At 45.5% G+C, this 14,002-nt stretch overlaps 2 protein-coding genes across 7 annotated transcripts in view; one reads left to right on the top strand and one right to left on the bottom strand.

The window, feature by feature from the left end:
* SLC38A6 (solute carrier family 38 member 6) overlaps positions 1–3,803 on the bottom strand; it is a 44,746-nt gene extending 40,943 nt beyond the window's left edge. Inside the window, exons 1-3 of the mRNA XM_074908828.1 lie at positions 3,664–3,803; positions 2,764–2,885; positions 1,920–1,993 (exon numbers count right to left, since the gene is read on the bottom strand). Of these exons, the coding sequence (XP_074764929.1) occupies positions 1,920–1,993; positions 2,764–2,885; positions 3,664–3,798 (331 nt within the window). The 5' untranslated portion in view covers positions 3,799–3,803. The remainder of the gene's footprint in view (positions 1–1,919; positions 1,994–2,763; positions 2,886–3,663) is intronic.
* Positions 3,804–3,915: 112 nt separating this feature from the next.
* Positions 3,916–13,999, top strand: TRMT5 (tRNA methyltransferase 5). Of its 6 annotated transcripts, none has more exons than XM_074908821.1 (6): positions 5,202–5,411; positions 5,720–6,369; positions 6,772–6,896; positions 8,438–9,092; positions 10,051–10,160; positions 11,875–13,999. In XM_074908821.1, exons 1-5 carry the CDS (start codon positions 5,365–5,367, stop codon positions 10,122–10,124), a joined length of 1,551 nt encoding a protein of 516 aa, XP_074764922.1. In that variant the 5' UTR covers positions 5,202–5,364; the 3' UTR covers positions 10,125–10,160; positions 11,875–13,999. The 6 variants fall into 6 exon arrangements, with proteins under 6 accessions (XP_074764923.1, XP_074764925.1, XP_074764924.1 ...); XM_074908820.1 differs by having other exon boundaries at positions 10,051–10,165; XM_074908822.1 differs by lacking the exons at positions 5,202–5,411; positions 11,875–13,999 and adding an exon at positions 3,916–4,003 and having other exon boundaries at positions 10,051–11,099.
* Positions 14,000–14,002: the final 3 nt, after the last annotated feature.

The following is a 14,002-nucleotide window of genomic DNA, read 5'->3' as shown; positions in this document are numbered from 1 at the left end:
AGGTATTTTATAGGTCAGCTCTTTCCTAGGATTACTTTTATGATTTGAATACCTGAATGGTTTATTAAACACTTTCAAAGGTTTTTCTTCTCCACCCTTTAAATTTTTCTAGTTCATTTTTAAACATAAAACTGCTAAAATTTCTTTCCAATTCCTTGCCATGGATTAAAGTTAATACTATAACATTGTTCACAAATGCATGTAGGTTTCATAATGAAAAATGTTCAATTATCTACTTTGGAAGCAAACATGTACACAGATTTTTCTTAGTCAAGGCACAACAGCTCGTAAAGACAATGTTCCAAAGAAAAAAAATTCAGAATCCTATCTAGCATTCTATTATTTCAATAGTTTACAGGAGTTACAGTAAATATAATGTGAGAGAAATCTTATTTAAAAAAAAATAATTTAAAAATCAAAACACAGAAGGCCGTAAATCCAGCAAATTTATCTAGACATAGTTCCAGTGCTAGTATTACCTGTCAACATTAACTAATTATTAACTGTAAAGTGCTAGTTTCAGACAAGAGAAATACTTCATCCTGTCATTTCAGTAGTATTCCTTGCTTTCAGTTGTGTGCATTTCAAAAATTCTTTCTTGAGGTGGAATGTTGCTTTTGGACACTAACTGAGGATTTAAACCATCCTTGTATATTATGTCTCAGTTCATAACAGATAAACTTTTCTTACTTCAAAAAGCTTAAATCCTTAGCTTTCCCCTCTCATCAGTAGTTCTTTTGCAAGGATCTCTTTAATTATCATTTTACCAGACAATAACATAATATCACTTAGTGCCTATATTATACAGAACTTCTCAGCCTCAGAGGTAAACAAAGATCATAAAAATTACTTCAAATTTCCCCTTTTTTTGCTTCTTATGTATCTTTCTCGCCACTTCAGGTTCCAATTCCTTTCTAATAAGCAGAGCTCAAAGAGGAAAAAAAAATTACCAAAGAATTTGCCCCAAATCATCAAGCAGTCAACAATATCAACCATAAAAGTAACCCTACCTCTGAAGAATTTTTTTAAGAATGTATGAAGATCACTCAACAGTTGAAGACAGGAACAGCAGATCTAAGCAGAATCAGGAAGCAATTGTTTGAAAGACCAGAGCTAGCTAGAGAAAACAAAGCCAATAAGGAAAGAAACAGATGCTTTCTCCCACCACCTTTGAAAAGAGAGGAAAACAGATGAGAGGGAAACAATAACCAGGTGACTGAAAGAGATGGAGAAAGTCTCCTGCTATAATGTGATCTTTGCATACAAGAACTCGCGGAACTAGTCAGCTGTTTCAGTAACAATTAAAAGAAGCAAGAATTAAAACATTAGCAGATCTGACTGCAGATATTAAAATCTACTGTTTGAACATTCTCAAAGCAGTGTAATTTTTAAGGACTGCAGTGCAACTTCTCATTTATTATCAAAAATGCTGTATAGAAACTATAAAGTGCCATGAGAATTATGATAATCCAGTATGATTACACAACCTGAAAGGTATCCATTTTAAACCATAAACAAAATATATATTACAAGTGGAAGAATGGAAGTCTGCTATTTTATTGCTTTTAAGCCTTCACTGACAGCAACAGTAGACACTGAAGGAACACGGTTCAGTCAGCACCAAAATAATTTTCCTAGAGAAATACAGAATCTATCTTTTTGGAAAGAGAGGCATTCTGAAAAAATTGAAACTGAAAATCTAGAAATCAGTCAGTTGGGCATTAACTTTTCATAAGCAGCTTCAAAACTGTATTTTTAAATGGCAAATAGTAATCGTTAAAAATGTTAAATATTTCAACATCAGTGAATCAGACACAGCTATCTGTTAACATGCTGTTAATTATACTAGGTCACATCTTTGTGATATAGGTGAGGAAGTATTTCAGAGATCCCTGTTTGATAAATCCTTTTTCACTTACCAGTCTGAATGCACATACTGAGCAGAAGAAATACAGAGTAAGCAGCAAGGCTGGCAACAATCAGCAGCAAGATACTAGAAACACAAAATAGTCACAGTTACAGCACTTTTCACAGGACAACGCGCCTTCTATCTTTAAGAATGCTACTTCTGCAAGAAGTAAGCTACCACAAGACCAGATTTCCTCATTTTATGTCGTATATATCTGCTGACTGTGGTTCATATGGTCTCTGACGTCCCCAATACTTGCCAAGTTCCACTGCTTCTTATATTGTTCACCAAAGCACATCACACACTCTATGGGGCAAAGGCCTGATATATGAGTCACAAGGAGGACATAAACACGAGTTTGTGTTTATACATATAAACAGACAAATATGTATATTCTAATGAAGTTACTCTAATGATTCAAAGGTGGTAAAAGCAACGATTCCGGTGACTTTGGCCCTGTTATCCATAGGTTAGTATGTACAACAAGCAAAAGTGCAAACAAAAGCACAAGCTGATACACATTTTTCAGATAGGTAGCCACGCCGCTGCCGAAGGCCCATTTCTGGAACTAAAGATAATAGCAGCTTTGAAACATAAACATCAATCTATTAGGAGTAATGACCAAGAAATTGCCACCATGTGGCAATTTAATGCAACGTCTGGGCAGTACTTACGTTAGGCCAGATTTGAATGACTAAACCGAAGAGGAAAAATCTTATTCAACAATGCTGAAAAGCACAAGCTATTTATTTCTTCCTCAGTTTTTTACTAGGAGACTTAGTAATCAAGTTTTGTTCCATTTAAAACTACAAGCTGAGTTTCAAAGTAAGCACATGTAAAAACTGAAAACTTACCTAAACCCCATGATCCCTGTGTTGGCCATAGCATAGGATAAGCCAAGTATCCCACTTCCCATGATTGCATTCATTAAATTAAACACCGAGAAACCAAAGGAAGAGCCGCGATCCCGCAGATTCTGTGAAAAGGGCAGAACAAAGTGCGGTTAGTGCGAGAGGTGTTTTGGTCTTTCATAGGAAGAAATTTAAAGAAGGGCAAGAGACAGTCAACTTCTCCTTCCCTAATCTAAATCACAAAATCTCTTTTTTCACTCTAAGACCACCGTTTCGCATATACTCTAACGCGATGCAGTCCCATAAGGATCTCACGACGTCTACAACCTTTGAGTACAGCGATACTAGAGAGCAGCAAGATTTATGCTTAAAAGGCGGCTACCCCGGGTGCCTCCAACAGGCGCGGGGGCCGAGCACACGGCAGCATCCCTTAACCAAAGAACCCAACGGACCAGAAGAAGCGCCAGGACCAGACGTTCAGGACCGGAGGCCCAGCACCGCCCCGTGCTCCCGCGCCCCAGCCCGGCCCTTCCCGCTGCCCTCGCCGAGTGTCACCCCCGGGAGCCGCCTTGCACAGCCCCGTCCCCCCTCCGCCAAGCCGCATCCATTAGTCCGAACTTTGAGCCCAAGTCCCCCGTCCCCCCCCCGCCCGAACTCCTCCTCAACACCCAGCGCGGCCGGGGCAGCCGCCCCCACCGCCTCCCGCCCCGGGAGCCGCGGAGCGGCGGGGTCGAGGACCGCCCTGGCGGACACGGCGCTAGGGGAAAGCAAAGTAAAGTAAAGCCGAGCCGAGCCGAGCCAGCGCCCAACACCCCCCGGCGGAGGGGGCCCGGGCAGCCCCACGGCCGCAGCCCCCTCAGGGCGCTGCCCTCCCCACCGCCGAGCCGCCCCTCTCACACGCACGCTGCCCGACGGCGGTAGCAGCGGGGCGGACTCCGCGTCCTCGTCCTCCGCCGCCTCCTCTCGCCGCTGGCGGGCAGACAGGTACCAGCCCCGCTCGGCCCGGAGCCGCCCGGCCCCCCGCGGCGCCGCCGCCATGGCACCCCGCGCCCCGCCGCCTCGCCTCTGAGGGCAGCGCCGCCGGGGGGGCGGCCCGGGGGGCGGGGCCTCGGCGGGGGAGGCGGGACCGCCGCTCCGGCCCCGCCCCCTCGGCGCCGCCATAGGGAGCGGCGCGGATGGAGACGTCACGGCGGCGCCGATGACGCGGGGGGGCGCCGGCGCGCGCGGAGGGGCTCGGCATGAGGTGAGGGGGGGGCGGTGTCGCCGTGGTAACGGCGCGGCCCCGGCTGCGGCCTGTGAGCGGGGAGACAGACCGGCAGCCGCCCGGCCCCGCCGCCCCGGCCCCGCCAGCCCCCGCCCGGCCCGCACCCCTCGGCCAGCGGCGGGCGGCCCGGGCCGCGGTGGGACTAAGGCGGCGGCTGCCAGCGGAGCTTCCCTCAGGGAGGGACGGTGACCCCGGGGAGGCCCCCGCCCTGGCGAGGGTCCTTTTCCCCGGTGAGGCCCGGCCGCCGCCTCCCCGCCCCGCCCCGGGGGTCTCGGTGCCCGGGGTTGCTCACTCGTGGAGCTGGGGCCGGGCGGGGCGGGTAGCAGCCCTCCAGCAGCACCCCCCGGCCCCGATTCGCCTCATCGCTCGGAGGGAAGAATGGGGCAAAGGGGGGATCTTGGCGGGACCTTGCTCCCGGGGGAAGGGCAGGTGTTCCCACAGGGGCGTTGGGAAGGCGTCAGTCCTGCGACAGCACGGCTGCGGGCACCTCCGGCCGGGCCCAGCGCCGGGGCTTTTATCTTGGAGGCTGATCTCACATCGAGGAGCCCGTGCAAACCAGGCCAGCAGTTTCTAGCAAGGGAGAAAGGCAATGCCTAAGAAAAACACTGGGATGCTCAGGCCTCTGGATGAAGCCTTGCTCCTCTGTAGCAGACATGAAGAATGTAAATGTTTATTTTTGAGTCAACAGGGAAGGGACGTGTGCTTTGCCAAAAACTTGGTTTAGGGAAATGAGCTGGCTTGAAGATGCAGGGAGTCCCAGCGAGGGGCTGGGTTTTGTGGGGGAGGGAGGATGGGAGCAGGGCCAGCTTTGCTAAGGGTCGGTCGCAGCTCCTTTTTTGAAGAATAGACTGCATGTCAGGGTGTAGATGTCTGAGGCAGGCGAGAGAACCGGTTTCCCTTCAGAGCTAGTTTGCATCTCTCCTATCAACTCCCTATCTTAAAACAAACTACCCAAGAAGTCAGGAGAAATGTCTGCCTCTTGCACTACCTAAACCTTCCTGTCAAGGAGCAGCTGGTGCAGAGTCAGAAAAGTTGGGCCTCTGGACTGGCTCTATCAGAGGAAACTATTTAAAGAAGTGTAAAACTACTTTTCAAGTCCCCATCCTGTGAGTGAACTGTGGAGAGGGGTTCATTCTCTTGAACAGACATTACTAACGTTCCCCTGTACCTTTAGGGGAATTCAGCATTTAATTCATGGTCTTTCTGGCATGCAGCTTGCAGAGCAAAGACACTACAGACTCTGTAACCCCTTACCACTGGGGTACAGGAGGCAGAAATTGCTGAAGCATGATTATGACTGCTATTGCTAATAACTGTTTTCTAGCAACCACTGCTTGGTAATGAATTTTATCAGAATCAGAAGGGATCCAACAGTAGGATTGAGAAAGTAGGTATTTTTCCATTTGTCTTATTGAGATTAATATCATATTTATTAACAGAAAGGTCATTGTTTTTTGGCAGGAGGGGATTATCTCACTGCTTAAAGTTAAGTTAACATTTCAGTCTAACAATACATTTGCAAAAGGACAGAAATTTATAGTATATAATTCATAATAAAGAGCTTTACTAAACTATTGTGAATTGTTTGGTATAGATGGAAATTCTAGTTTAAGAGAACAGCAAATCCATGTGATTTGCAGCATTTTTAATGGAATGATTACATAATGTCTATAAAATGAATAATTTCTCTTCTAGGACTTTATGGAGAATTGGATACTCTGCCAGACTACTGAAAACTAACCGTTTTAGGACAGCTGCATCAAATACATCATTTCCAGCAGTTTGGATGCTATTGGCGCAATATTCTGGCAGAGTACCTGGGCTTTTTGTAGTAGTTAAAAAAAATAACTTTTTTACAATGCCTGAAACTGTGGAGGATAAAGCTAATCTAGAACTGTATTTGCCACATCCTGAAGTGCGTGGGATGACACAACTCAACAGAGAGGCTTTTAAAAGGACAGTTGTTGTTCCAGTTCTTAAAGTCAAGAAAGAAATTGTGAATACTTTGCTAAAGTCCATAAAACATATGGTACTACAGCGCCCTGGTCTAAAGCGAGTGGTTGAGGATCCAGAACATGAGGACAGTAGACTTGTTATTCTGGATCCTCATAAAATATCAGAATTCTCATTGGGAGAATCGGATCAAGAGGTATTAAAACAGCTTAATGTTCATCCTGAGGTGTCTAAGTATAACTTGGAGCTGACTTACGAGAATTTCAAGTCGGAGGAGATCCTACGAGCAGTTCTTCCTGAAGGTCAAGAAGTCACCTCTGGATTTAGCCGTGTTGGTCACATAGCTCATTTGAATCTTAGAGATCATCAGCTACCGTACAGACATTTGATTGGTAGGTAAAACAACTCTCAAAATGTAATACGTATGTTTTCTATATAGATTTTTTTTAACAGTTATCTACTGATAAATTATTACTTGTACAAAGAAAACTTTTAAGTGCTTTTCTTTGCTTTATATGTTGACTTTAAACACCCTGTGCTGGTACTGTAGCTGTGCACGGAAGCACAGTTCTCTCCTCTTACAGTAACTGTGGTCTCACTTCACTGAACATTGGGCCAGGGTACAGTATGTGCCTTAGGAAGATGTCACATCTCCAACCCTGAGTCATTAGAGGGAGGTTGTTCTGGTAATGCTTACTTTAGTTAATTTAACTGTAAACAGCAGTGTTTGTATCTCTTGTAGAACATTGAAAAGTTATAGTCCCTTAACCAGAATGTTTTGCCCTCTCTTTCAGGTCAGGTTATAATTGACAAGAATCCAGGAATCACCTGTGTAGTGAATAAAACCAATATTATTGACAGCACATACAGAAATTTTCAAATGGAAGTGCTCGCTGGAGAGAGCAACCTAGTAACCAAGGTATAGATTTTTTTTCCCTGTTATTTTAATTTTAATATGCTAAACCCGAAGGCACCTACTGGAAATATGTGATGAAGAGATGCTCTTAAGACCATCCCTTTGCACAGTGCCCTTTTTTAGAGTGTGAGAGTTGGCAGTTACTTCTACATTCATCTGTCCTGGTCTGCCAAGAGCAAACTCACATCCATAGGGATCATGAACATAAGTATTCTTTCAAGTTCACAGCCTAGATTTTAATGATATGTAAAAAAAGGTGAAGTAAAGATTTCTTACAGAGATACCAGTTGCAGACTTGCAGTGGGGTGTGTTTCTTACTCTAAAGCCAGAATGTTTAGTGAATTTGATCTAAGAAAATGCTATTACTTAATTTCATCAAACCTGCAGTGGCTGGTATAGAACGTAAGACTGTGTTTTTAAATCTCACTGGCTTTGCAACTTAGGCAAGATTTTGCCTGTGCCTCTTTCCTTTTCCATCAGCAGCAAGACAAACCTTATCTGTCCTCTATTTTGACATTTTTCAGGTGTAAAGCACTGTGTAACTGCCAAGTATTATTCATGTAGGGTTTCTTGTCTTTAGCTGGAAACTTGGCCACTGGTTCAACCAGAAAATATTTTTCCTAGGTATTAGCAGTTTTATACTTTTAGAAGAGAAAACATTAGATTACTAAATAAAAAAGTTGAACCGCTTGGTATAAAATCCTGTACGTGCACAGAGAAGGCATTTGAATTGTCAAGAAAGAAGTGACAGTCAAAAATTATGCAGGTGATATGAGCTCACGGAGCATCCATCTAGTGTAGCACCGAGCTGCACACTGAGGAGCGCAGATACACTTCACTATGTTTCTTGCTGGCAAAGCAAATGATGCATTTAGATCCAAAGTTACCGTACTTCAGTCACACAATTCAAGTCTGGTGGTGCAAAGTGAGTGTTATCTTGCATCCCATTGTCATCTCAGTAAATACCGTTTCATTTTAGGTCTGTTCTTAAGATAGTGGTCATCCCAGAGTTTGGGTTTGGATCAGTTTCCAGACTCTGTCACCTTGAGAGAGAATATACAGTATTTTTTCAAACTGCAGAATTTGCTCCCAGTGGCTTTGAATTTGGCTGACTCTTGCCATTCTTGTGCTGTATCATTCTCAGATGCTTATTTACTATGTGGACTCTGCTAAGGAGGGCTTGAGGCATCTTCCCAAGATCTGCTTTCAATAAAGGCATTGTCAGCCAGCCACAAAACTCTTGAAAACCCTCAGATTTTATTTTTTTTTATGGTCATTTTAAGTTGCTGCTTTATTTCCACCTGGTGATTGAGACGTGCATAAGCCAGCCATCTGGACTGACAGTTGGAACATTCCTTATGGCTATTTCTGATGAGTAGATCTGTTTATGCAAGATTGATGTGTACTACTAATGAGATGAATGTCAGTGTACACATTATCTTTTGATAAAACACCGCGGTTTTTAGCTGTCTTAATTACTCATAATGCTTAAACATGCCTGGAATTTGAACACAGAGGCTTAAGAAAATGTTTTGGACTTTCAGGTCAAAGAAAATAATATCACATACGAGTTGGACTTTTCTAAAGTCTACTGGAACCCACGTCTTTCCACGGAACATGGCCGTATCGTTGAGCTATTAAAGCCCGGTGATGTCCTTTTCGATGTCTTTGCTGGGATTGGACCTTTTGCTATTCCAGCAGCAAAGAAAAAGTGCTGCGTATTTGCAAACGATCTCAATCCCGAATCCTACAGCTGGCTCTTGCACAACTGCAAACTAAACAAGGTAGGCAACAAAATAAAAGCATTCAACATGGATGGCAGGGACTTCCTCCTGGGGCCAGTAAGAGAAGAACTAAGTAGAGAGCTCCCACTTCTGAAAGAAGAACAGAAAACCTCTTTTCATATAGTCATGAATTTGCCAGCCTTGGCTATTGAATTTCTAGACGTTTTCCGGCATCTCTTAGCCGGAGAGCCATGCAGCACTGCTGGCCTTCCCACGGTGCACTGCTACAGCTTCTCCAAACATGACGACCCTGCCAAAGATGTTCGAGAACGCGCTGAGGCTTCACTGGGAACCTCCTTGGACGGCCGCTGTTCTACTTACCTGGTTAGAAACGTTGCCCCGAACAAGGAGATGCTGTGCATTAGTTTCCAGATTCCAGCGGAGGTGCTGTACAAGAGGCCCTGTCCTGACGGAGGTAAGGAACTTCTGTGGCACTTGGATTTAAGGCTACACCTTTTGCTGTCCCAGGCTGGTCCCACCTTGCTGGCCCTGTGGGCCACCCCAGCCGTGTGGCAGTGACGCTGTGCTCCGGCACGAGCGCGGAGGGGGCTGGCAGGAGCGAGCGCCTGCACGTGTGGAGCAGCTGCAGGGCTTCGTGCGCTCCCGGTAGCGGCGCTCCTGCTCTGATCCTAGCGTGAGCCTCCACAGGGAAAATGGTGGACTGGAGAGGATCATCCCTCAGGCCATAAACCAGACCCTTATGCCTTAGACTGCGTGCTGGAGGAGGATGGGCTATCTTAACGCCAAGCAGGCTTTTCTGTTTGCTAAATACTTAAGAATTGGAGCTCCCTTTTCATCCGGGGTAGAATGGTGTACTTCCACAGGGCTGGTCCCAGTTCTGACCTTCTCCCTACGCTTGCATGGACGCAGTTTAGGTCTGGAGTCACTACAGCAGCAGAATCAGGTTCTGTACTATTTAATTGCAAAGTAGATACCCTTAGAGATCTTTAATGTTGAATTTGATTTTTTTTTTTTTTAGTATAACTGGTCATTTGTTTCTTGAAGTACTTGTAGGAGATAGTTGGTTTCAGTGATCTTGGGCTTTGGGGGGAGGCTTTCAGTCTGCAGTTACATGAACTGAAGGAAGGAAGGTTTTGATAAAGCTTTAATGCCATTGAACTTACTTTTATGTTGTTGTTGGGTAGCACTGAGATTTAGGTCAAAATGTAGCTCAGTACAGGTTTTTGAAAGTCCTTTTTGGCATTTAGTAAAGGCTCCCCATTATTACTGTAACAGTTTTCATTTGTGACTGTTAATCCTAATTTTAACTCTCATCTCTTCCTGTTAAATCCCTTAAGTGTTACGTGGCTTGTGGTTTAGTTCAGTCTGTTTACTGTGCATGAAATAACTTACTTTTTCTAACCTTCTTCCAGCAATACCAGCCTCTAAACGTGTGTGTAGCAGCAGAGATTTTTCTGAAGCAAAGGTGGAGTTGAAGAAGAGTTGAAGACTGAAGTTGTGGTTAACTACCTTAGTAGTTTGTGTAAGGTATACCTAGGTTACCTCTTGTTTACCCCTCGAATTATTTGAAGCCTACCTGTGTTACCCATCCCAGGTGCTGAGATGCGTAATGCATGTACCAGCTTTCCTCTGTGAGCCTTGCTCCCTGCATTTTCCTGTCTTTTAGTTGTGGAATCAATAAGCAGATTGGTGTTATTACAAAAAAATAAAACTTTTGGTTTTTTGTAATAAATGTGTTTGGGTACTTTTCTGCTCTCTCTTGTTTCATGCCCTAAGATAATGTAGGGACCCAGAGCGGGATCATTTTTTGCTGTGTCATTTTGATAATGTGCAGTTTGTGGCAAAACCAGATTTTTATATTTTTTCAGGTCTAGCGAGATGACTTGTATAACCCTTGCAGCAGTTTCTCTCTGACAAATGGGTTTGGTGTTTAAGAATATTAGATTACTGTTAGCAGATGCACACACAGCTCTTGTGTAAGCAAGATAACCTTTCAGAAACTTAACCCAAGATACAGAATGGCCCAAATAGCCACATATACTTGTTCCTAGGCCTTTGAGTAATAAATGCTTTTTAACACTGAGATTTAGTTAGGGATTAGTTGACTCCTAACTTAGTGTTTGGCCTCCATTAAAGCAGGAAAGACTAATGCCGTTTGCAGATTAAGTACACGCTCACGTTGAAGCGCTAGACTGAAACCAGTACCTGGCTGAACTCCTCTTGTCTTGAAACCACGTCCTCCTGGGGCTTTTGTGCCTCTGCTGCCTCCCAGCTCTCCCCCTGCTCCTGCCTGCTCCTCTGCTGCAGGCCCTGGACGATCTCTCTGCCTGCCTGTATTCTGCAGGGATTTGAAAAGCCTCTGTCTTTGATTTCCTTTTCTTACCCATCCAAACTATTGTTGGGCAATGTCAACCACAAGTAGTTTGTTTGGACAGAGGAGGCGGATCCCCCCCGGCCTTCAGCTATTTTCCCTCGGCGCAGGCTCAGTGCTCAGGCCCAGCAGCTCAGTTACCAGGCAGCCGTCGCCCTCCCTGGCTCTGCTGCTGCGGCTCCATCCCTGGGGCCTGTAGCCTGATGGCTTGGGTCTCGCCCAAACAACTGCCAAGGCCCATGGATGTGTTTTGCTCCATAGCTCTGTGCTCCAGCCTTTCCCCTGGCTACGCAGCCAGTGCTTTTGAGCAAGTCTTCACAGCTTGGTTACCACTGGATTGCATTTATCAAACTAGGGGAAAAAAATCAGCATGGCTCACTTACACTGTCTTGAAAGCTGCTGTGCAGATTACTTCTCTGGCCTGCCACTCCGGCCTGAGCACTCCTCCGCTGGCCTTTAAAATGGTATCGCAACAGCTTTAACCTGTTTGTCCCTGCTGTTGGTGACTGGCATGTCATGTCCACTCCCCACCAGCTGGAGCAAGCGCCGGACTCTTGCCTCCAGCCTGCCATGCTGCCGTGTCACGTCTGTGATCATGAGAAAATAGCCTCAAGTTGCACCAGGGGAGGTTTAGATTGAGTATCAGGAATCATTTCTTCACCGAAAGGGTTGTCAAGCATCGGAACAGGCTGCCCAGGGAAGCGGTTGAGTCACCATCCCTGGCGGTATTTAAAAGACATGTAGATGTGGTGTTCAGGGACATGGTTTAGCGGTGGGCTTGGCAGTGATAGGTTAATGGTTGGACTTGATGATCTTAAAGGTCTTTTCCAACCTAGATGACTCTATGATTCTGTGCTTTCCCAAGGTGCCCTCGGGGCTTCCCAGAGACATCCGAAAGCTGATCTCATGCGCCAGAGCCCGCCCTCAGCACCGCTGACGCGATAAGGCCCTCCGTCCTTCTGGAACAATGCAGCCACCCTGTGATCTATGTCTGCACCGCCAGACACTGCAGGTCCCTGTACAGGCTCTGTGCGCTGCCTCACAGGCCAAATTTAGGGCTTCTTGGCACTACTGCCCTCACAGAAACCCGGCTTTGATCCCCATTTTTGTGTTAAGCAAGTCAACTACGTAACTTTCATTTTCAGCAGTGACTATCCCAAGGCAGGGAAGGATTTTAGTTGTTAAAAGATATGTTGACTTGAGGATTAAATGCCATTGTTATTTTAGCAGCATGGCTTTAGTTTACATGCAAGTCAATAGATTACTTGTAGCTATACTCATAACCAGGGTCTGCCCGTATTTCTGTGCAGTTGCCACTTCTGTGTACACCCCTTCCACATGAGACAGCAAACGACAGCCGGTGTACACCTAAAGTTGCAAGAGTGTATGTCAGTGATACATATTAATATTCATATGCTGTTCTGTGTTTGTGAGGGCAATGACTTTACAAACTGAATAAAAAGCAGATCATCGGTGGAGTGTCTCCTTACCAGCCTGGGTGAGCCCGGAATAGTACAGACTGCCCCTAGTTGCTGCTACTCCCAGCCAGGGTCCCGAGCTGAACCCCAGGACAGCTGCTACCTCATACCTGGGAACAGGAGACAGGCTGTCAGGCATCTGTGATGGAGGGAACCAACTCCCACAGCTCCTGGCTGCTAGGAAAACGATCAGCCAGGCCCAGTGGCAGCCATCTCCCACGAGCAAGGGAGTGGATAAATAAAGGACACGTCAACTTCGAAGCCCTACGGCTGAGAGGAGGGGATGAAGGAGCCCCAGAGGAACGCAGCACCTGGCCCGGGGCTAGAGGACACCACAAGTGCGCGTGTAGGGGCAGTCTCACGTGCGCTGCATGGCTGAGTACACCACCACCCAACCACAGGCTTTCTGTCTGGCGGGGAGCAGTACCCCACAGGCTATGATCTTTTCTGCACTGCTGCCTCGTGAGTAATGTTACCTGTTGGCAACTCTTCTGGGCAGAAAAAACAGGATTTCAGAGAAAGGGCAATGGAAATTTTGGCACCTCCCTCCCCTTTCCTTAATAAAGGCAGCACCAGTCTGGAATAGAACTTATTCTTTATTACAGTATAGAAAAAATACATTCATTTAATACACTCCTCAGAGCAGTACTCAACAGCTATTAACAGATGATCCAGAAAACAGGGTCCAGGCTTCACCCTAGAGGCTCTCGCTGTCCTGAGCAGTTCCGGTCTCCTGCAGTTTACAGACACTCATGGCAAAGAGCAATCCCGCCACAGAAGCCCACTACAATTAGCCTACGTTCCGCTACAAGGAGTGGGGAAGGAATACATAAAAACAGCAGATCAAGTAGCAGGGGTCATCCCAAAAGCCAGACAAAGGATGTTCCTGCCAAAAGAAGCTCCTGAACACGTGACAGGAAAGTTGCACCAGAGCTAAACAGGAAAAAAACAAACCCAATTTTGACTACTTTAGTGACCTAGCCTTGTGTCAAGGCTTCTTAGATTGCTTCTAGAAGAACACAGTTGGAAGATTTTCAGCTTGTTTTCCAGACAAAGGTAAGAACCAAGTGACATCAGGAAGGATCCTGCATAAAAGTTGTGTCAGCATAGTTCCAAGGTTTCTCATCTGATCCAGCTGGCAGGAGGAAAAAACCACTTGTCTGAACTGGGGAAACTAGTTTTATGGGAAGAGAATGTAGGCTTCAATATTGACACTAAATGTTATAATCAAAATGGCATTTAAATGCTTGTGCAAATAAAACCCTGCAATAAGAGTAAAACCACAAACTTTAATAAAAAAGTCTGGCTTTATTTAAAAAAATTTACAAGTGTATTTCTTTAAACCTCAAACATACACAGCTGAGTTATTCACATCTTCCATTAGATGTGGCTTATTGCTTCAGCCTCCCTCAGCAAAGTGCCACATGACTAACAAGTTTCCCCCTCCACAAAAATGTATCTACCATTTTACAAAGCTCTCGTGCAGACTTTTTTTTTTTCCTCCCCTTTAACACT

Source organism: Athene noctua, chromosome 6 (assembly GCF_965140245.1).
Source record: "Athene noctua chromosome 6, bAthNoc1.hap1.1, whole genome shotgun sequence".
In the NCBI taxonomy this organism is placed as follows: domain Eukaryota; kingdom Metazoa; phylum Chordata; class Aves; order Strigiformes; family Strigidae; genus Athene; species Athene noctua.
Note: the sequence above shows the minus strand (reverse complement) of the source record. Positions and strands in the feature narration are given on the sequence as shown.

Excerpts from the sequence above, each read along its gene's own strand:
- TRMT5 (XM_074908821.1), top strand. The coding sequence starts at position 5,365 with ATGAATTTTATCAGAATCAGAAGGGATCCAACAGTAGGATTGAGAAA. Across the intron at positions 6,370-6,771 it reads ACCGTACAGACATTTGATTG|GTCAGGTTATAATTGACAAG; the intron begins GTAGGTAAAACA and ends CCTCTCTTTCAG. Across the intron at positions 9,093-10,050 it reads GAGGCCCTGTCCTGACGGAG|CAATACCAGCCTCTAAACGT; the intron begins GTAAGGAACTTC and ends ACCTTCTTCCAG.